At 33.4% G+C, this 24,404-nt stretch overlaps 1 protein-coding gene across 1 annotated transcript; it reads left to right on the plus strand.

Moving 5' to 3' along the window:
* The first annotated feature begins 165 nt into the window (after positions 1–165).
* LOC123007627 lies at positions 166–23,313 on the plus strand. Its single transcript, XM_044403021.1, has 5 exons — positions 166–476; positions 13,287–13,347; positions 20,576–20,647; positions 22,383–22,628; positions 22,935–23,313. Exons 1-5 carry the CDS (start codon positions 320–322, stop codon positions 23,050–23,052), a joined length of 654 nt encoding a protein of 217 aa, XP_044258956.1. The 5' UTR covers positions 166–319; the 3' UTR covers positions 23,053–23,313.
* The last annotated feature ends 1,091 nt before the right edge of the window (positions 23,314–24,404 follow it).

A 24,404-nucleotide genomic window follows, 5' to 3' on the forward strand; every position in this document is an offset into this window, starting at 1 on the left:
GCATAATCTAATCCTATTAGAATCATTTCTATGTAAAACTTAATGACAAGTTGCTTTATTTGAGTGCTTTAAGCACGCAACCGCAGCATCATTTCCCCACTCTTAAAGCACCTCTCGCGAAAGCTCCAAAGCTCACCGAGTACGTAGTTTGTTGGCGAAAGCTCCCAACGCTGGAGCTTCATCTCCGATATTTGGAATTTACGTGACTCGATTCGATTGACGCTTTTTTCCCAGATGTAATTTTTGGGAAATTTTGAAAATGTGACTTGTTTCTAATTTTTTTTTTAATAAATAATAACAAGTGATTAAATTGTTGAAAATGTTCCCGAGTATAAATCCCCCAGTCGGCAATGAATGTGCGGGAGGTCCGAGAACAATGAACAATGTTCCTATCAGAGACAGTCCTAATCGGTACTCGAGCTTTTTCAACTGTTTTCTACCTTTTACTCGTTTTTGGGGAGTTTTTACAGCTATTGGTAAGTGAGAAATTGGATACTATTGACGACGAGTTCCTTTTGTCCCCGAAAATGCACAAACCTTTTGTCTTAAAAGGAAATGTAAGACCAAAAGTAATTTTCTTTTGATTTATGGATATAGCGACTTACAAGACGAATGGTTCTTCTTCTGTTGGGTATTTATCATTTCGGATAATATCTACTCTTTTATTTAACGACCTCAAAGTTGATAATTGTGCGCCCCCGAATTTGGATAACTCGAAAATAGTCTAATTAATACTCTTATCTCGGCCATCATTCTTAACGAAACAAAGAGTCGTTAAAGCCTATGCCGCAACGAAGGTCTTACTTTACATTTTATGCATACAGAATTCCGCATTGAAATAACGTTTCCACAAACTCTTTGCATTTATTCCATAAAATAAAACATTTCGATAAAGGACCTCATTGCATGCCGCACTGAATTCAAAACTGTGTGTCGAATGTTCATTTACCGATCCAATTTCGGTGAATCGGTGTGTGGATAAATTATTAAAACAAGCGAAACAGCGAGATGCAAAAATATTCAATGTGAGGAAGATTAGGAGGAACAAAACATTGTTTTTTTGATTGGCTATCGTGACTGAAAAATACTTCACTCCACTTTCTTGGAAAGTAATTTGGGACACATGTCGGGGAAGAAAATTGAAAAATTTGCAACTATAATTTAAATTGAATAATAATAAACAATCTCGCGTGGAATTTGCATGAATGAGCTTTTAAAAATTGAAATTGGTGTTTTTTGATACGATTAAAGGTGCTTTATAGACGGTTTAGTTAAGTTGTAACAACTGGGAAACGTTTGTCAACGTGGAGATACATTGCCACGGTTAAACTACATTCAAAATTATGTCCTCGTGGGATCTAACCGGAGCTGCTGTCAAAGCGAGTTCTACTTTTATGTTTTCATTAGCACATTTGGAACAACATTTATCTTAAAGTTTAATTGCACTAGAGGGGTGCCATTTTGTTGACATGGCGCTATTTAATGCAACGCAAACACTTTTTGTAGTTTTGGTAATTCTCGAAACACGACAAGGCCGAAAAATTGCATTCCTATTTCTTTATTCCTCAATATAAATGGAGATTAAGTAAGTTGAACATTTGGCGGATGCGCCGCGAGAGAATTTCTAAATCAGCAAATTTCTACTTTCCGAAACAATTTGAAATGTTTTGTGACCCTTAAACCGCAATAAATCCCCGTCACCCTAATTTACGGTTCCGGTCAATTCTGGAGATATTTCCGGGCGTGACATTAAACAAACATTCCAAACTTATTTAAAATTCAGGAAGAAAAATTCCAGGTATTAAAGTAAAGTTTGGAGTTTTGAACTAGGCGATGCAGTTGTTTGTCCAGTTTTTTTAAACATTTATTCGAGAGGGGATTTCCAGAGGATGGGAGAATAATTGAATGTGGATTTCAGGAAGAAGGCATTTTTCAACAGTCCCTGATGTTTGCTCCAGGTATTTCAGTTACAGTTAATGCACTTCTCATAATTAATAACCCCATCAGTAAGAAATCACCACTGGACTTTTTCACCTGTTCTTTATTAATTAATAATCAAAAGTAAAAGTAAAAAGAAGCGTTTCGTTTGCCAGAAAAGTAAACAAGAATTAATTATCTTTTTCCATCTTTTTGTATTTTCTTAAAAAACAACTCTTTAATGACTGTTAACTTTAAGAAAAACAAATATTTGCAAACTGTTTTTTACGCCAAGTGGATGAAAATTTTGATTTTGCTGAAGACTTTAATTTAGACAAAAGGTCCAAGTTTTCGATAAAAACTATTATGAAAATAAATTTGCACTCGTCTATATACTGACCTTATACTTATGGCATCTTTTTCTGCTGCCCTTTGTATCGATTCCCTCCTCTTCTTCATAGAACGGACCTACTGAAATAAAAAAACACAAAATCAGTACACTGTATTTATTAAATTAGTTGAAAACATTAAATAACATTTAAAAGTAATTTTTCTAAAAAATAAAAAAGTATTGCGGACTTACTCTTTATTCTAGATCTTTGTAACACGATTGCTTCCTCCATTCCGTAGAAAACTCCTCCCATTGCCACCCACTAATCATTAGAAATTTTTAAAAATGGCACACTACTAAATGTCTATTCCTACGCGAAAATACACAACACAAACTCACTGTGTGTACAGTCTCCAGTTCAACAGAATTTCGTACTGAACCACCAAATAAGTAATAATTTATCTGGACAATTATTACAATTCAAGTAACTCGTACGGGAGCTTGGCTAAGTCTAATTATTGTAATAATTTCGTCAAAAACGGCACAAAAACCATTTCGTAACAGTTCCGGTGTAAAAATGTAATTTCTCATAATGAAAATAATGTTTTTGTAAATTGTGTTCGGGGAAGAAGACAAATGTTTTCAAATTGATTTTTTTAAGTCAAGTGTTACAATAAAGTGTCCAAAAACTATGATTTTTTTAAACAATTTGTGTCAAACTTTAACCTTTTAAAAGGCAGAATTTCTTCTTTTTGTTTTTTGTATTTTCCTAAAATAACAATTCTTTTAAGACAAATATTCGTAAATTTATTTTTTTAAGTCAAAGTGGACGAAAATCATGATTTCTTAAAATTTAGTGTCAAGCTAATAAGGTGAAATTTTTCATTTTTGTCTTTTTTTTCAACTCAAAAAAACACGATTTTTTTTTAACTCAACCCTATAAGGTTTTATACACATTTGTGAGTATTTTACAACATTTTGGCACTTTTCTAAGTTTCCTAAACCCCAAGGTGTGCAATTGGTTGAATTTTGAAGATACTATAGGTATTTTCGATTTTTGTCAAGATTTTCGGTACCCGGAGTGGATATCAACTAATAAATTTGACACTTTTTTTTATAACTCTCTTATGTTTGGTATCGTTGAAAAGCACTTTTAATTCCCTATCGTATAAGAAAAAAATCATAATTCTGCGATAAATAGTTATTGAAAAATAGCTAGTAGCTGGTAAAGACAAAAATCAAGAATTTTGCGGTTTTCTTGACACCAAACGACTCAAATAAGCTTTTAAAAGGCAGAATTTTGTCTGAGCCATGCCGTTTGCAAAGAAAGCATCTGTTTTGTACAAAAGGCGCATCAAGTGAAGGTATTTGGACGTTAATGAAACTTGATGACATCGATGCTCTTCGTCATCAATCTTTGTTATCTGTCGTCGGTCCATTTTATAAATGCAGGAGGATTGTGATGTTTGGTTGCAAGCGGACGGCTATTGTTTAGTCGGTAGCCCTTTATCAAACTTGCGGAATCTTAATCAGCCGGATGCCCATCAAGCCGGCTCACTACGTTGTCTTTGAACTGTAATCAAACAATTTCAGGTCTTAGTTAAGTTTGAACCTTGGAATTAATTATCCCACTAGTTAATTTAGGTTTAATTATCTGAATTAAAGAGCGTATTTGAGTGTGATATACAAGCGACTACACATGCCAGCTTTTCATAAATTTCATTGTATACTCGCGAAGACGTGCGAGATTGATGAGCCGAATTTCAGGTTTAAAACATTACCAACTGTGAATTTAGCAATGAAGATTTTGCATAATCGGTTAAGTGGCTTAAGTAATCGAGCTTAAATTTTAAGTATTAAAAAGTTTATCAAGAAGTCAAACAAATGAAACTTTAGAACGAGTTTATCGATCGACTTAAATTTTGATGAGATGAATAATAAGTCGAAAAGAGCTTATGTCAGTTAGAACACATTTTAATTAGTTTTATTAATACTTAAATAATGGAAGTAGAATGTAAAAATATTTAATTAATTTTCAGTTTCCGTTATAAACTTTGTGCTATTTTCCTACAAAGCTGGGTAAAACGAGAGCTGAAATTTTCCTTTTTGTATCTCAATTTCATTTTACATTATTAAAATGGTACACGACATAACTCTTTAATCAATCTCCAGGTCTATAACTGGCTCATCTTAAACGATGTAAGGATTATGTAAAACAAGCTTAAATTTTGTGCAAAACTTTCAAATGCTCTTGTAATCGTTTTAGTTGTCGAGATGTGAAGCGGCTAGTTCTTCAAAGTTGTGACATTGAAATAATTCGCTGAAACTTAAGAGCTTTTATAGTGAAATAATAAAATTACACAAGTTGATCAACTCAATTTAAAGTTTCTGATTCAAAATTTCAGTATTCCATTGCGGAATCATTTAATTGGAAAATCTCTTTTGTTACATGTGACATTGTCTCTGTCCGTGTAAATCACGAATTCCTGAGGATTTGAAAAGATTTATGTGAAAAGTTGAGCTCGATGTTTAAGGCCACAATTTACATGGGGGGCAACTTTTTAGCCATTTATTATCGGAAAAACTTTTTCTTCAGCTGCTTGTTTTTCCGTATTAAAACTTCTATCGCTCTACTAATTTAAACTTGCCGCATCTCTATTATCGGGGTCTTTGCCCTGTGCAGCGATTTTTGTTACATCACGTAATTGAATGGTGTATTGCAGTCTCAATCCTAACAAACCGAAACCTTTGTGTACAATAATGCTGCAAATGCAATTACCTTTGTACAGGTCGCTCCATTTGCAATTAGCTGTGCATAATGAATAGCTATTGAAAGCGACCCCACATTACTCCAGGTCGCATTAATTAACTAAATAATCAACCAAAAGGAAGATTAGTAGCAATTAAGACTTAGCACCATCTTGAAATATTAAAAAACATAAAAAAGCGATAAGGGAGTGCAAAGAAATGTGCCATTTCACAGCGAGCAGACAGGAGAATTACCCTAACTTGTCAAAAGAGTGACAGACTAAAACAGATGTACTCCCGAAAAATTCCTAGATAAAATATGACTTATGAAGCGTACACAGAACAAAGAGTCGTAATAAAATGTATACAAAAGCTTCACGTCTTTATGTTATGAAACAAAACAACGTATTTCATTTATTGAATTTTTTAATGCACCTCGATACTCTCAAAAGCTTGTCAATAGCTATGAGTTTTACAATAAATGTTTCTTTTTATCCCTTTCTGGTGAAAGCTTTGTCCTGCTAGATAAGAGTATTCACATGTCTCTTTGTATATCTAATGTAACAGCTTTGCTGATGTAGTAATGATATTGGATTTCTTTGAAAATCTTCTACATATGCAAACACTAATTTATTGTACCTACATCTGAGATACTCAACTTTGGGTAAACTCGAGGGAACTGACTTTACTAACTTCTAAGTTTATTAGTGATGTTAATTCGTTTGAGTGGAGGATGTAAACAAAATTGAAGAACACTCAAAGAGAATTACAAAAGGATGAAACAGGTAAAAATCTCAATTTAAATAATAATAAATCACGAAAAGGGGAAACGATGATAAGGTCTCTTAACACCGCGCCTATTATTTTTCGTGTAATTAATAGCGTCCCGGACGTGTTTAGCATAATTTTTGGATAACAAACACTCTCTTGGGATTTTTTTAACATTGTAGTGATTTAAAATTGTCACAGGTACCCTGCATTTACTTGCAAATTCGGCGAAATGCGCCTAATTGGCTATTTTGCATACGTGAAATAACAAAAGTATCCCCCAAAAGCCATAAATTCGGATCTTCAAGTGGCAAATTCTGGGCGAAATTTATGTTCCCTGATATGTCCAGGTTCACGTCGGGATAAATTATTAATTTTTCCGATAGGTATTTGGGCGATTTCCCGAAGGAGTTTGTCACACAAATAAAATAAAAATTTGATTCTAATCCGACACAAATAATTAAAAATCACACAACAAAGAATGTTGAATCAGAATTGTTCCCATAAGGTCTCTATAAGAGTTGATAAGGTCCTGAGGCAATAAGACAATGGTTTCAATGGCATTGTTGGTAAATTATTTATTACTCTCGGAAATTAATTCAAGTATTTTTGTAAAATTGAGTTCGAGCATAAATTAAGTCTGATTTAACTTGTGTCATAATTGTAGGAATGTTCTGAGTGATATTGCAAGAATGTTTCTGAATATTCACAACTCGGGAACTGCACTTCGACATTGTTCCTGAAATTCTAACACCAAAACTGTAATTGAAATAATTATTTCACGGAGCTGACAGTTTTGCACTACTCCGTTATCCCGAAACACTGATTTCAACACAAATTTATTTTTCATACTGCATCACACTCAAATTAATTAACTTACGAAAAACGAATTAAATTAATAAAATAAAAGTCGCAGAAATAAGCCATAATGAGTTAACTAAACAGAAAACGTATTTTTCTTCCTTGCTGCTTTTTATTGTTCCCACTTGACTTCCGCCGTTTTAAAACATAAAATAAAGTGCAAACTTGAAGTATATTTCATGAAAACTTACACAAACATAGTATTTAATTATTTGGTTGAGCTTCTCGTATAAATCGGCCCCATCTTGGTGAATGTTCCAGTCATAAATCATGTATTGATACTCGTTCACATCTTATAAATTATTCGTGCGGAGTTACCCCAATTATTGTGGTTTCGAACATGTCAATCATCTTTTCAAAGGGTTGCCAGTCTCCGAAATAAATAGTTAATTGGACAAAGTCGTTCTAATTGAGATTCGGTGCAAATGCTTGCATTTGTGTAAGCCAAGCATGTACTGGCGCTAGTTTCCGTTGGACCGAGTAAACAGATAGTAATATTAAACGTAAATACAGTCATCAATACGGTTCAGTTGCAATAATAATCGGATCGGATTTGTGCCACAAAGACAATGAACAAGTTTCAACAGTAACATTAATCAAGAAGTAATTTAGCTCAAGGAGAGAATCTTAATCGCTTTTGGTTCAACAAGAACAACTTATTCTACCTTGATCTCGAACAAAAAGTGATGAGACGCTGGAGTTGGCGTCGCGGTGTCCTTTGGGGCCACTTCATTCCGACCGACTGACGTCCACTCTCATATTTTCTGCCTGGCATGTCATGGCCGTGTTTTTCTTCTTATCAATCCTTATCGCCTCTCGAAACACAAAATCCTTGACAATGGTTTTATTTCTGATACGATTAGTTATTATTGGGACCGAAATGGTGATACCAAGCACATAATAATAACTGGAATTCCAGTTGATTTCAATTGTTATCATTCTCGAAATCGACTTAATTCGAAATTCCGATGGGCCTATTTCCAATTATCTCTCAAATTCTTGTTGACTCAAGTTAGCTTGTTTATTTTTCAATGCGTTTCGGGTGGAATATTAAAATTTCGGTAAATTGCCCATATCGATTTTATGAATTTATGTAAACACTGAAATTATTTTCTCCAACACTAATCCCCTACGTTAAATCACCAAAAAACGAGGATAAATATTGCGCTATGTTTATGATGATAACGCCGAGGGCCTTATTAATATGCTGATCATTTTTCACTTTAAGCCAAAACGTTTGTCGCATATAAAACAGACGAATAAATTACAAAAGCTAATTTTGGACTAGTAGGCGACTTAGCCCCAAATGAAATTGTAATCCTGGCAAATTTCAAACTAAGCTGAAACAAGTTATTATTACTTGTTTATTTAACACAATTGCTACTCACTGATAAATAAACACAAACAAGGCATAAAATAACCGGAGTATGGCCATTAACAAGGCAGACGATCAAACAATCCCTCTAGTTAAACGTGTTTTCTCACACGGTGAGAAACTCAGTAATAAATCCATAAAATTTGTTTCAATGCATAATTCATAACTAAATCAAAATTTATCGACTTTATCCCAAACTCTATAATTTAATTGAACTATCCGATTTCCCAATGATGGATGTATGTCATAGTGTAATTTTTTTGGTTTCCCAAAATTAATTGGCCATGTTCAAAAGATTTTATCACAGAGATTGACATAATGTTAATGATTGGGTTTTATAGGTAAATAGTGTCCGATTAGTGCTAATTTGCATAAATTAAACCGCTGATTAGGACAGCCACACTGTTAATTTATGTCATTGTAAAACAAAAACTAACTTTTCTTCTAATAAAACAAATAAACATTTTACAAGTGTAGATAGAGCTTTTTGTGATTTTTATAGAACCCTTTTGACGTCACAGAGATGCTTGTACCCAGTAAAAATACGAATAATTTGTATTTTTTCGCAGCTGAAGCTATTGTTGCTGATCAGATTAAACAAATATTTTTCCCTTGAAAAGAATTTGCCCGTAAGAGGCTTTTATCGTTTCTTGATCTCAATATTTTTTACAAAAATGATAAAAATTATATCTGAAGTGACAAAAACTTTTCTAATAAAAGTGAGACACTTTTTATTAAATCCAAGATTCTTATCAAGTAATAATATTACAAGAATGTTGCATACTAAGAACTCAAAGTGAACTACTGAACTTCAATATCGTGTTTGAAACTTAAATTATAATTTGATCCAAATGACAATGTCGCTTCATTTTAAAGCTCAAATATAAAGAAAAAACAAAATAAACACACTATGATATACGGAGTGATTTTAAAGTATGTGTGATAGAAGAGCTCAAAAGAAGTCAAAACAACTCGAGTAATTGTAGTTTTTGAGATAGAGAGGGTAATGTTTGTCAAATAAATTTAAATTTAGGGCGCAGACTTTAACTTCACCAACTCAAATTTAAACAAATATGATCTCTGAGGTTATCTCTTCATAATCTATTACATTATTATAAGAAAATTGAGTTAAAATTTGCAAAAACAGGCAGAGAATATAAAAAAAAATCATAAGATGCTAAAAATTTTGATGAAGATATTACCAAATTTTATTACGTCAAATGTTACCGACAAGAGATGTAAACTTTTGGATAAATTAGGTACTCAAAAAGTTTAAATTTCGTTTAGATTGCATTTTTTTGACAATTTTTCCAACGTCAAAGTGAAGGTTGCACTCTCTATAACTCAGAAACTATAAACATTTGTATAAGGCAAGTTTAGTTATTTTGACTTCTTTTGAGCTCTACTACCACTTGTTAAATATTTGCACATACTTTAAAATCACCCCGTAGTGTGTGTAAAATATAATATAGTGTGTCTGACTAGAGTCAGGTTAGGGTTGTGTTACTTGGGAAAATAGTCAAGTCACGTGATGACTTTTCAACCAATGAAGTCTTGTCTCCAGTCACATGACAAGGGTGGAGCTACCGCCTGTTTATTTAGAACTTAGTTTGCTCTTCGCTTCTGTTATCATTGAGAATTTAATTAAATTGTCTACATTGTGTTTCATTGTGTTGATTTACCTGTTCTCTACTTAGTAGTTATAATAGTGCATGTTCTAGACCAAATTTTTTTGTTTAATTTTTTTAAACAAATGACATTGTTTTTAAAGTCTTTGTTTTCAAAACACTCATTTTTTAACCAAAAACCATTAAAAATACAAACATATTTCTAGACCAGGTTTTCTAAAAACGCATTTTTTGAACAAAACAGCTCGATTTTTAAGTTTTTATCGTTGAAGTTTATAAAAACTTACAAAAATCAGGATTTTAACCCTGATTTTCAAGCGTTGAAGTTTTTTTCACCCCCTGCCCTCCCCATCGCCCATGAAAATCGTTCCATTTTGTCTAGACCAGATTTTTCCAAACACGTTTTAGAGGGAAAATGGGTTGTTTTGAAATTTTATCCGTTGAAGTTTTCGAAATTCCTGAGACAATTTGAAACCAAAATGAACACCTCTCTTTTCTACCCATTTGTGTTTAATTTCTTTAACTAAATAGTCTTGTTTTTTCACATCATTTTCAACTAATAAGCGTCATTTTAAAAAATCTGGTCCAGCTTTTCAAGCATAAAATCAGACTCATTTACCTAAAAAAAATGCAAAAATCTAGTGCAGTTCTTGAATCTGGTCTAGCAATTAAACCAAACTTGACGTTGAAGTTTTTGAAATCTGATCTAGTTGTTGAACAACCAAAAAATCTGGTCTAGCAATTAAACTAAACTTGACAGCGGTAACGATCTAAATGAGTGTTTTGAAAACAAAGACTTTAAAAACAATGTCATTTGTCTAAAAAAAATGAAACATAAAAATCTGGTCTAAAACATGCACTATTATAACTACTCTATTTAATTAAAATATTAGAATCAGAAAATTTTAAAACTGTGTTTGAGTTTATTTGTTTTGATTGGCGTATTGAAGTTTTAAACAAACATCCACTTTTGATTGGAAACCTCTTCAGCAATCAATAACCGTGCAAATTGGTCTTGTTGACACAAGTATCGTAAATAAAGCGCCACGTAACCGGTAGTCTTGTCGCATTAGTTAGCCTGTCAAATTACTTCCACTGTAGTGAACGAAAAAAGAGGATTTTCTCAAAGTGTTAAGATTTTCACCTTGTGAAAACGCCATCTGCTTGTATCGATTTTAAAAAAGGCACCGATTTTTTTAATTAAGTTTTACTTAATTCTTGGCTCATTTAGACCGTTTGAGCTATAACCATTACTTATTTTTACCTTGTGTTAATGTTTATGAGGTTGGGTGAGCCAAAGCTCGCTTCTTGCAACTTGCACTCTAATGTCGCAATTTAGTTAAACGTTTGCCCGACTCGTGATGAACTTTCTGCATTTTGCATGAGCTGACTTGCAGAGAGAGCGCTCGTTTTTCATACAAATCGTGCTTAATTTTTCAACTCGTGTCGATTGCAAAATGGCGACTATTAACACTGGCTTCATTATCGTTAAGTATAAATTTCCGTGTAATTGGAGAAAAATTCGATTAGGCGGTGAGAAACGAGATGAGTCTATAAAAATGCGACACGCAATGTTACTAACGCTGATTTATGGAGTTAATCGCAATGTTCAGTGATTTAACACGGTGCGGGTTCTTGTTCATCCCTTCGGCCTATACTCTGCCTGTGATGCATTTTACTACGACCTAATCTCCCGCTCAAACGTTTGGAAAATTGACGAGAATTATTCCGATGGCTTATTTATGACATTGCAATCGAAGCAAAGAAATCAATTCTAGAACTAGAAATTTGTTTTGGTTAATTTCGACGAGGTATTAAATTTTTATGAAAGGGTTTGCGCTGGAGACATCAAAATTGTTATTGTTTACAATGCAAATTAAATACGTTTGCAGTCGTCTCTTTGTCTCGTCAAAGATAATCAACTTTTCCTGCATTTGACGAATTTAAATACAACTGAGTTAAAATAACGTCGTGCCATTACATTCCATTAAAAACTGAATGTTGCTTCTGTTTGATGCCAGAGAAAAGTTGAGTTTATTTAAATAAAAACCTTCCCGAAATAACATTCCCTAGAATAGCGTTTTTAGCAAGGCTATAAATATGCCAATGGAAGAGGGTTTAAAAACCCAGAGTAGACCTGAAAGTCAGGTCCCAAGACGATCGTGGACTCTTGTTTGAATAAAATTGCCTAGTAACAATGGATTTGGCGCACAAAAACATAAAATGAGTTGTAAATATTGACAGGAATTCAAGGATTAAATTTCCAGCAATTGATGTCATTCGCGAAGTTTTCGATTATCGAATCACTTGATGTCGGTTTCAGCTGAAAATCATCCGTCAAAAACACACACCTGAAATAATACGGGATAAAAGTAAACTTGCACTCTTATTAAACATGTTTTCCTAGGGATTTGTACGAGCAGGGAAGCATCGTTTTTCATGTTTTCAGACGCGTCTCTATTTTTACAGCTTTACAACAAACTAGTAAATTATAGCCACGTTTCAGGATCAATGACACGTTACTAATAAAAAATGAAATATGAGACTTAAATCTCGACTTGTAATTTCGGCAATCTTTCAAGTATTTGCTGAAATTCACATGAAAAATATCAAGGAACAAAAAGGCGTAGTTTCGGAGATATGGAGGGCTGAAACTCAATCACGGCTAACTTGTTTCTCTTCCTTTACAAGTCTGAAACGCTGAAAGTGTAATATTCCTGAATCTGGATGATTACGTGTTGTCGCTGAAAGATATATCATGAAAGGTTTTCCTCAAACTTATGAACACACTGTTGACCGTCTTTCTAAGACCTTTTCACTTTTCGTATTTATACAAGACGAATCGTAATCAAATAAAACGAGAGGGTTGTTAATATTAAAGACGAGACAATAAAAGGTTGCCTGAAGATGGTTTTACCATATTTCCAAATGCTTGCCTAAAGGAGCCAAATACTAATTTCTAAACGATTTTTTGCCATTGGGGTTTTGCCCGAAACGAAACAATTTCATTATCAAAGTTGAATTTTACTCTCGTTCATTTAATGACTGAAATTTATTTTATTGCAACAATTCACATTTCGTGTAATAAAGCCTTTTAGTAGATTTTCAGTGTTTTAATTTATTTTGTATCGCAACTTTACTCCACTTCATCTTGCTGTTGCACGACCTAATATATCGGCGAAGTTTTTGGCAATATTTGCCATCGATTTGTCATTTTGTGTCACATCAAAAAGGGCAAAAGCCTAGTTCAATTATCGGTTATTGAAAATTTTGCGAAAAATTCTGACTTGCTTTAAAATTGACTGTAACTTAAACAAATAGGGTAAATATTAGATTAAAGTGGTTCTGCATTATTAACGACTTTTGTGCAATATTAACCATCCAACTTTCAGTAATCTTCTAATTATAAACTTGCAGAGAAAAAGAAGAAATTTCTGTTGTGTGCTAAACGAAAAATTAAAAATTTAATTATCAAAGCTTCAACTTAAATTATAACGGATAGTTGGGATTTTTTACAAAACGGATAATTACCGCGGTTCAAAGAACCTAAATGGTTCTAATTTTAATAATATACAAAGCCGCTCCAACATTAATTTTGAAAAATTGTTTACTTTGCGATAGTCGATAAAACGACTTGTAATTTTTTGTGTTTTTTCAGTACTTTGCGGAGTCGGAGTCGACTTGGCCTTCCACAAACACAATTCCGGATACTATCTCATGTAAGTAAAAAATATTTTTCACTAGCTTTACAACCCTCCTTTCCCGTATGTTTTCCGCCATTAGATTTTACGAGCTTGACGTTCTCGAGGCGTGTTTGTGCAAATTTAATCCTTTTAGAAATAAAAAGGCGTGAAAGCTCGAAATTAGAAATTGAATCTCGATTATTTTCAGATGTGGATTTAATATAAAAGCTCGTAACTGTTTATTTTTCCTTTCGAGCAAAATAACAATAGTCACAAGAAAGGTTTTTGCGTTTGATGTGCTTTTGAGAGTGCAATTACATAACACAAAATGTTCACCAGCAACACGATGAAAATTCAAGCTTTTGCAAGGACTTTTCAGAGAAAGAGTTATGAAAACTTGCCAGGAAAGCTTTTCAGACAGTTCAAACATAATCACAATCATGCATATTCGACTCCTGGAGCTCCTAACTAAGATTTCATTAGGAGATTAGTTCGGTGTATTGAGTCAGAAGGATCGAATTGGAACCGATCTAAGCATCTTAACTTTTTCACAAGCTCCCACAAAGGCTAATTATTTCAAACATACACGTCAAGGTCAATTAAAACTTTGTTTATCCTTTGTACGATGTTAATTATGGTTTTACGTGCTCTCACCTATCTCTGGCCTTTGTCTACGTGCGAGAGCATCGTTCAAGCTTTTGTTTCGATATTTGGTGGTTTCAAGTTTTGTTGATGGTGACATTTGGATGCGTATGTGGTCGGTACGCACATAATGAAACCGCTGGTTTGAGGCCAATACGCTTTATGTTTCTATCCGACGATCCTTGGCTTTGTTCGCCTTTGAAAAATGGCTTTTCATATACAGAAAAGCAGAAGACTCTAATAAGATTACAGAGACTAAATCGAAAATCGACCAGAAAAATATCCACGTCTTAGGATTAGACTTTTTGCTAAACTTTTGTTGCTCAAGGGAAAAAAGCAAATTAATACGAGCAAGGCGCGACACGAATAAATACAGACTGCCTCGGCGGAGATTTTCTTATGCAATATCGCCGTCATTAACAGGTAGAAACACCCGTAGAAAGTGGTGAAGACAACATGTTAAAAAATTTGTTTCTTCACGTTTAAGAATTACTCGTAGTTAACCTGTCGAAATTCGAAAAAAAAACAATTAAAAATAACTCTATGAAATAAATAATCACCACTTTTCTTGCTCTAAACTAATCGGTTTAAAAATATTTTTTTAAATAATATTAATTAATACGGTGCCCGGGCTTTGTTGGTATAATTTTAATTCAGTATTGGCGCTCTGAGCAAAGACAAGTTTCAAACTGTCAACTTCATAACATTAAAATATCTAAAGGGAAGCTGGAGACAGGTTTTCTTTATATGAAGAATTTAATAGTCCTTTAGTAAATTATTTTTAAAAGTTTTGTCTCTTGTTGCTTTGTTGTCTGTTTTTATGAATCAAAGAAACAGTTTCTCTTTTCCAACAAGCTGCAACTTTGCATACACTCATCATTTCCGTTACATTACAATAATATTTACCTAAACAAATAATGTATAAACAATTAACAATTGTTACTATGCGTCTAGATGTTTGAACAAATTATTATCTAAATATTTTGACCCTATACTGTCAAGCAATCAGAAGAAACAAATTATTTTAATTTACATTCTGTAAATGTTTACACTAGTTAAACAGCAAAAACTATACCTAAATTCTGAAATATAGAGGGTTTTGGTCGCTGACAATCCCTCGGGTTAGTTCTTCAAAAACTATTATTGGTACTTAAAAAAACTATTTTAAACTGCGAAAATACAACTAGTGAAATTAACAAGCGGCATAACCTAAAAATTCCTTGCCGGTTGCTGGCACGGGCACCGTTGCCGGCAGTGGAGATGCTACCTTAATTATTACGCTTATTTATTTGTAAAAATGGTAGTTGCGCAGTGTCAGTTTTTATATGTTTTTTACTTTTTCTTTACTAGAAATTGTGTTTTTTTGTTGTGTTTCGAAGGCGAAGAGAGTGAGAACCAGTCGTTGGGGCAAAAAGTCGGTCTTTGGCCGATTTAGATTAGCAAGTTGTGTACATAAATTAGCAAAGTTTCGGTGCCACTATTTGAGCATCAAACTACATTGTCAACAAATTAAAAACAGTAACGGCCTCAAAGTTGTTTATCTGTAAACAAAACTTGAATTATTAATTGATTTGCTTAAAACAGAGCGTGGCTCAATTTGCTTATGAAATATGTATAGCGTGAATTTGTTGTGTTTTGAATTTTTCATACTTCAAAGAGGTTTTCAAATAGCAGATTTGTGCGGCGATATGATACTGGAAAATGTTATCTCGTATCCGATAGAATTCAAATCTGGTGAACGTTTTTGGTATACAAAGTAACGTCTACAAAACGACTTGGCTTTCTACAATAGCTTTTGTTTGGCCGAGATATAACACTAATATTGGGAAGTAAAGACGATCAATTTGATCCTTACAACATTTTTAAGCACGATTTAACCCGAGAAAAGCCCGTACGTGGCTGTTGCAAGGTAGTAAATTAGAGTTCTCGAAAAGTAATTATGCTAAAACCCTCAGCCTATTGTGAAAGCTCAATTAAATTCAAATTAAAATGGCAAACTTTAATTGCAAAAGTTGGAAATTTTTATTTGTATATTACCATTTTATGCCAAGAATCTGAATAATGGGAATTATAGTTAGATTAAATTTATCAGCGTTAAAAGCCGGATTATTCCAACTGTCTGAATAACTGACGAGATACCGTAATTGATTAATTATTTAAGTGAAACTTGGAAAAACAATTCCGGCTTGTAACGACATTTTCACACGTTTCAGTTTTTGCTGTTCACGTTATTCAATTTATTCAATTCAATTTCGGGCTTTTTTGGAATGATCAAACCAATAATTGGTTTATTACGATAGCAAGTTTTTTATTTGAGGCAATTTTCTACCAATTTCGCAACCGTCACTTCTAATAAAGTTACATTGATATTTCGCTGTTTTTCCCAAATTTTGACACGCTTTATTCAATTTTTATAAGTAATTCGTGTTACAAACCAAAATAATAAATTGCAAAAATGGTGGATGCGCCGGGTGAGAATAAATTGTGTGTTAGTAAAAATTTTATTCGCTATTCGTTCCGTCATTATAAAATCTCAAAGATAAAACTTAATTTGAGTTTAAAGATTAATGTTTGAAAAATAAGTGCCTATCGTCTTATTGAAGTTCGCTTCTAAAATGGCCATTAGCGTTCTAATTTAACGTTAGGGTCAAATGTCTGCACCTTGGTAAATGACTTAACGAGGCATGTTCCTTGTGACTTACCGCACTTGTTTCATAATTACTTTGGAAAGACAAACTCGGACCAACAGTTCGACCCTTGGTAATTAAAAGCTCATTTCTAGAACACGCTGCTTGGATAATTTCATCCAATTTGGCACAATAAAAATTTCATGCTTGCTCTAAATCAAGCAATTTATTTTAATACACTAACTTGCTTTAATGTGTCATAAATGTTTGAACTAATCGCGTTTAAAATAAAACTGTTTAGACCGCTGAAGCCACCAGTGTTTGTATGTAAACTTGTAATTTGGTTAAGTGTAAATTAGCCCCACTAGACACCCGCCGGTCAAAAATAATTTTATTTAATTTAGGGGCTCGTCTCGCAACTACACTTCTCAGACGGAAATATATAAATAATCCAAAGTTTGCGATGTTGCTAGTAAATTCTCATAGTTTTGTGTAAACTCAAAGTGCAATCTCCCGTGTGATCCTGAAGAACACTAACTAATTTCAACTCTGTTCTGCTTCCAGCTTACGAAACATATTAGATATTCAGATCTCTCAGGTGCAAAATCCAATATGTTCTAACCGCAGCTTCCGTAATAAACAAAAGAGTTCTTGCAACAACAGTTGCAAGCAACCTCGTATTTTTTCTAACACACCTGAGAAATTACAGTTATCATAAATTACATGGTGAAGAGGAGAGAACAAAAACTTAACAAGAATTTATTGCTGATAAGGCTAATATATTTAGTGAAAAATTGTTGCCTGCATAAATTCCACCACAAACGAGATTATAATGGAACAAACGCAAAAACATTAGTTCCACCTTTACTTCAGCATCAACATACGTCAAAAATTACATTTTTTATTTAAAATAAATTATCGGTTAACGTTAAATAAATCATTTAAAAATGGTGGATGCGCCGGGTAACTCAAATACCAAATGCAAAATTTGTTAAATTGTAAAATAACGACAAACTTAATTTTTTACTTAGGGAGTAAGTAAATCAAACCAACAAAATGGTAAAAAATTCAATCTTTAATAATTTCGTAATTATGGAGTTTTAAAGTTTGCACGTCTGATCCCATTTATTTAGCTGATATAGATAACAATTTCATTTAGTTTTTTCAAGTTATTAGAAATATAAACAAACGTTATACTTTTGAATTTCATTATTAATGTTTTACTTTTTTACCTTTAAAGCAGAAATAACTAAGGTCAAATATCAGAAAAATTGAAATTGTTTTTTATCTTTGAGACTTTTAAACAACACTTTTATGACTAAATGTCACAAAATGTCAGCTATAAAGTAAAAATTTTTTTTTGCCCCTAAATGTTTTTACTTGTCCCATGACATTATTGACATTCACCAATGTGTCTTTCGCTGTTTCAGTTTTTGGAGAGGTACATTGTAGATCAGCATTTGACATGTTGCACTACTAACTGCACTAGTTAAATAAAAAAAAAACACTTTTGAAAATCTCAACACAAAGTTGTGTACTGACAATATAATATGACATAACATAATATACGTGTATAAAATGTGCAAAAATTTCCAGAAATTTATAACAGAGTTGCAACTTATATTTTTTTTGTCACTCGCTTTGTTTTAGTTATGTTAGGTTCATTTTGTTAGAAATGAAAAATTTACTGAAGTAAAAAAAGAATGTTTAAAAAATATAATGACCCAAAAGAATTCACAAAATTTGTAAAATGGAATTTCTGTAAATAATCAAAAGAAAATTGATGAAATATTGTCATAAAAAAGGAAATTGCCCTAATTTTGACTTTCACAGATGTGTGGTGAAAACCTACCAATATAAAATAACAAAAATTCTTGTTTCAGGAAACCACTGAAATTATTTAAAAAGTAGCAGTTAATGCAAAATTAAATTTCTTTATTATTTATTTCAAAATAAAAAAAGGTGGAGGCGCCGAGTTTATTTGATATAATTTTTTTATTCACACTTGGATTCAAGAACCAATAGCCAAAAACAAATTTTTAATTCACAAAAAGCCAATAAAATTCGTTGTGGCGGCTGCATCACGTGGCTTGTAACCCTGATAACCTCAAGAATATTATAGAATACGTAAAGATCTTTCCACTAGAAATCTGACATTGTCGTGCCTGGGGTTTTACAGTCGCGAACGTGACTACCTCCAAATTATACAACTCGGAAACCAGACCTAAATCAATTACTTTTCTTGTAAATGACAATCCAAACGCTTCGTCCTAATTTGAATGATTTAACGAAGCTTTTTTAAAAAAATATTTTTTCACCAAGGATTAATCAAATCCAGGTGTTATCATCTTCATCGCTTATTTAGCAAAGCGTTCTGTGGGGATTTAAATCTGACACGTGTCCTGCTGCAGGCCTACTCCTAACCTAAGTATCCTTTGTCTCTCATTTTACTTTATCTCTTTCCGGCCGAATATAACATATTTGGGGTGCCCGAGGCATTGTTTATTCTACACTGACCTCATTAGAACTGCAATCATACCGAAATCACAGCTTGGGGAAAGCTTCAAGTTTAATTTCGCACATCAACTAAATATTCATTCATTTGCAAGTTTTTTAACACCCCAGGTCGCGTCTGAAGACACCAACAAAACCACAACAACCTTGTGAAACATTACACTGGATATTTTAATTAGACTCTGGTTTAAACCGTTATTTATCAAAGGCGCTAGATTAAACCAGCATTGAAATTAATTTTCTCCTCTAGCAGACTTGTGACTCCACTTTCACACCTAAATTTTTTTAGTTTTTTGGCCGCAAACCCTCGACCCAATTTCATAAAATTGTCATTTCTTCTCTGCTTATTTATGCCTCTGATTTTGCATTTATAAGGTAACCGGGGGTGTTATTTAAAAATATGATAATCCCACTCTTGGCGACTATGAACTTGGAAGGAAAAAAGAAACTCGGAGAATTATAGGATACAAGTCTTAATGGGCTATAACGTTGCCGGAAACAACCGTTTGCCATTCTTGCATGTCCGATGTATACTAGAATAGTAATTCGAGCTTTTACCTCCTTGTCAAGTCCGGGAAAAGCTTTTACAAAGAGGGAGGTTGCTTACTGAAGAAAGTATATCTAACACCACGGTTTCTTATTGCTCTGCCTAAATGGAGGGCTTAAAAACGAGAATTACAGGAGAAAGTGGAATTGTAAACGATTATTACCGAGGATAGGGTTAATAAGAGCCGGCAGGGCGGCCATGTGCTAGATGGAAAATGTCGCACTCAATTATGGATAAATTTAATATTTAGTCGCTTCAGCTAAGATTTTGTGCATCGGGTTTAGCTACTTAATATCGCATTTTCTGTGCAATACGGCATCCAATTTGATTATGTTAAATTCCGTGTCTGCGAACTTTCTCGGTAAAATATTAATAAAAAGCTCATTGTGAACAACTAAAATGCGAAAGCACGTACCATATACAAAATTTCCATACGAATGCCTTGGAATTTTCTTAAAGAAGGGTGAATGAAGTAGAAAGTGGAAGAAATCTAACTTCGTAATGTAAGTGCGTTGAAATGCCAAGACGAAAACAAGGTGTGTCATAGGAAACTGTAATTTTTTCCAAGCCGAAGTTGTGGTGGCACGACTGTGTCTCCACTCTCATAAATCACTAATTCGGTGCTTGTTTCGTTTTATGACGACGTAAACTAAGCCCATTCCACATAAAAGACTGCTCTTTAATTTAATTCCAATTTTTTTTTAATTCAATTCAAAAAAACTCGTTTTGTTAAATTGTAGAAGATTATTTACAGTGTAGTAGGGACAATCAAAAACAGTTTTAAGAAAAGTCCAAACTCCTGAAAACTTAATCAAGATAAGCCCGATCCGAATTTTTAGTCCTGTCTCTTATCCTGTTACAGCTTGAAGCGCTACAAAAACAACCAAATCTCATATTTAATTTAATATAATTAAAATCTGAACTAATGTTTCAGAGGCAGTTCGGCTGCTGTGCTTTTCCTGGAAGTAACATGGGTGGTAACACTGTTCCTGCAGCTCTGCGTCAGGTAAGGAATATTTTAATTAAGTGTTTCTGTTTCCATTGAAATGTTAAAGCGAGGTTGTCGACTTTATGAAGATAAACGCTGAGAAATTAAATTTCTTTGGACAAAGCGAGCTTGCATTTTTAGTGCATAAAAATAATTAGTTTCGTCATATTTTTGTTATTCAACTCTTGACGTTTTAAGCAAAATTTCTACTTTGACTCTCAAACGATGTCAAATATTCTGTTTGAGAAGAGCAAATTACAAAGAAAACGTTTTAATCAATTTGGCTACAAAGAAGCGGAATTTTAACCTTATCTAGGTATGTGGAAAAGCATGAGGTCGTTAGTAACAGTAAAAAGAAACAAATGTCTTTCTGTGCTTTATAGAAATCAAATACCTATTTTGCGAGACTTCAAAGAACGTTTTAATTAAAGTATACAGACGGAGAGTGCTACTTTTATCACAAAAAAGTATTAGTAAAAAATAGTATATTATAATAACACGCACGTCGTTGTTTTAAAGGCACTTATAAACGAGTGTTATACGCTATTTTTTATTATACCTGCCCATTTACGATCTCTTACGAGCATTGAAAAAATCTGAATTTACACAATAAAATTATCAAAGGTTGTTTGTGAATCGTTTTCGTAGAGACGTTGTAATTGGTCCAGACATTTCACTATTTCTTGTTACCTAGACAACTTTAAAATTTCAGCGTGCTATAAAGGCCAAATTACGCACGCTACAGCGTGTTTTAATTTAGGATTTTGATGCAGGTATAATAAAAAATATATTAATGAAATTTTGAGGTCAAAAAAACTAACAACAATGCTTACGTTCAGACAGGAAGAGTATTGTTAGCAAGCAAACTCTACTCTCTATAAATTTAAAGAGATGGTTAAGAGAACGAAAAGCTACTTTTAGAACCTTCTAGTCCTAATAATTTTAGCAAAATTCATTAGAGTTTATAAAAAAAGTATAAAAAATCAGTTTTTAACACGAAGTGAGATAAAAGCTGCACGGTTTTATTTGAAATTTATTTGGTGTTTTTAGTTCGGGTCACAAAATTTTGCAATTGGGACTTTACTGTCGGCTAGTCTCATTTCGTTAATTAACACGAAAACAAAAATTTACGCATGCGAAAAATCCTCGCATAAAAAACGAGCATAGTTTTAATTACTTCATTCGCATGTCGGTTGCGTTATTTTTATTTGGTTGATATCATTCCGTGCAGTTACAGAATATGTGATTTGAAATTCATTTCGACCTCTACCTGGGACATCGCGGTTTGAATAAATAATATTTTCCACACATCACAGCTGTTTGATGTTTGTTAGCAAGCAAACAATTCATTAAAATTGAAAAAACACTGAAACGAGATGTTTAATTTGCAAAATTAATTAAAAGTATTACAAAAGTGGAATGCAGTTTATTAAATTTTACGGTTTGACCAAAAATAATATCATGCACTGTTCAATTGGCTTACTTCTCTTGAAAAATTGAAATAAAACAGTATAGGTTAGAGGTTACATGAAATAAATAATATTCGGAGTCACAAAACATTGATACGTTTCCACATACGAGGTAATAAAAAAGCCATTTATCCGAAATTGATAGTCGTTCTATGTTTTATGATCCGTCTGTAATATTTGAGGGTCTTTCGTCGTAACAAGCTATCCCTTTTGTGTGTTTCCAAGTTATCGAAATTTTTAATAAAACATTTCGCTTGTCTTTAATGTAATTAAATTTGTTTCAGAGCGGAATCGCGGGTTTTTCGCTGTTGGTCTGTGTTTTCGTGGCTCGAAGGATGGAAGAAAAGTCTGCTCTACGGCCCCCTGGGAGCTGTGCCTCTCATTTGCCCTCACAAACTCTGGCTCTCATATGTAGCGGCAGGGCAGCTCGTTGCGCTAGCCTTCTTTCATTTTGTATTATCCTTCAAGGGACGCAGACGAAGGAAACGGAAAGATCGTCTCCTCCATGCTGACATTGACAGTTTTGAGAGGTCTGTTTTACGATTCATAACGTGTAAAACCATACGTCGACTCGCTTTTTGACAAACGAGAAAACTAATTCTTAAAAAAATCCCGATTATTGCAACTGGAAGTTGCAGTTCCTTCGGGAAATAACCGGGTCCCCTCAGGACTTTTCCGAACTTAATCAAAATCAGTTCGTAATACAATAAATATCAAGAATTGGTTTAAAGCCTGATACATATCTATCGAAATTGGATCTCTGTTTGACTTGAAGCGAATCTCAAGAGATGAGTCCATTCTTTCAATTTTTTCAGACTTTTCTTTTATCTTTTCAGTAGTAAATTTGAGGAAGTGACCGAAGTCCTGGACGACGGTCTTCCAGAACCGATTCCGGGAAGCAGTCATTCCCTATCGGATAGTTTAGCTGAACAGGACACGATCCTTGAAATATGACCGGAGCTGCACCAGCCTCCTGACTTGTTTAAACATATAGTGGATTCCGGGCACTGGAGTGAGCGGGAGACCGAAGATATCATTTCGTAAAGCTGCCAAAAATACCAATTCTCAAACAAATTAAACTTCTTTTTGTACTTGTGCCAACTCGCTTTCCAATTTTAACACAATTTTTGTAAATACAACTCTCACACTAGGAAAATTGTACATAATTCACTAATATCGCAATTATAAAATGTATGTACATAGTAACCAATAAACTATTTCCCCACAACTGGTGTTTTATTTAAATTTTCTGAAACGTCTTCTCAGAGTTATTTTTACGGACAAGATGTCTGCAGGTTTGAGTCTATAACTCGCCGAATAAAACCGCCCTGAACTCAAACTTCCACATTTGCAATATCGTTATTTGAAAGAGGTTCGTAAAAATGCACCATTTTCAATTCTCTGAATCGAAATTTTCATGATCCGGAGTCGTAAGTGTTTTTCCGGGTTGTATAAATCCATCCTTAGTTTATCAGAAACATTCTATAAAACAGTTCCAACAATGCTCTCATAAAACTATACGAGTAAAAATTATTTAACTGAGTTATATCTCGCGTTCTCCTTGAATGCGTCGGCAAATCTATTGTAACGAGAGGAGCTTTCCTCTTGTCAATAAATGGCATGTCTGGAGCACCCATAAAACTATTCGTGCAGTTTATAACTTATCTACACACAATTCATCGAAAACTTTATTCTCCCGCATATTCCCTCCAGTTCCGCGACAAATTTTAGGGTGCAAAACTTTGAAACGAAGGCTTTTTATCAGATCTAGAAAAATTATTGCAACATGTCATTCTCGACACGTTTTATTAATTGCAGTGATGAATTAAAAGCAATTTCTCGGGAAAAAAGACACTGAAATCGACTTGTTTATTCGACAAACATCGAATGAATAAATAAGCAGAGACGAGTCTCGAGCCGTCCATTATTTTGGTTCGGTTGAAATCGCTTCTATCATTTATTTATTTTAATTGAGCCCAAAGGTCTGGGCTGATCGCATCCACTCTGATTACGCCATACATGGTATTCAGGAATTACTCTCCTTCACTATTCAACGAATAATTAGCTTGAATCAGCTTCAAAACATACGCATCTTTGAAACACTAATTACTATCAAACTGATCAAATACAACACTGATTAAAATCTTATCATGTTATCGCTTTGTTGTGAACAAGATAAAGCTATCATATCGCAAATATCTCAATTCCAGGTAAGTGTGTTATATATTTTCAGTACGCAGTGAGATATGAGTGCCTTTTATGTGTTGAAAAAATAACAAGAAATTAAAAAATAGTGTGCAATTATA

Source organism: Tribolium madens, unplaced genomic scaffold (assembly GCF_015345945.1).
Source record: "Tribolium madens isolate multiple individuals breed KSU strain unplaced genomic scaffold, Tmad_KSU_1.1 Scaffold_3;HRSCAF=73;Tcas5.2_LG2, whole genome shotgun sequence".
Classification (NCBI taxonomy): Eukaryota; Metazoa; Arthropoda; class Insecta; order Coleoptera; family Tenebrionidae; genus Tribolium; species Tribolium madens.

What these genes read in the sequence shown, in the direction of transcription:
- LOC123007627 (XM_044403021.1), top strand. Translation starts at nt 320, where the DNA reads ATGTTCCCGAGTATAAATCCCCCAGTCGGCAATGAATGTGCGGGAGGT. An exon ending in GGGAGTTTTTACAGCTATTG is followed by an intron (nt 477 to 13,286) that starts GTAAGTGAGAAA and finishes GTGTTTTTTCAG; the next exon opens with TACTTTGCGGAGTCGGAGTC. An exon ending in AATTCCGGATACTATCTCAT is followed by an intron (nt 13,348 to 20,575) that starts GTAAGTAAAAAA and finishes CTAATGTTTCAG; the next exon opens with AGGCAGTTCGGCTGCTGTGC.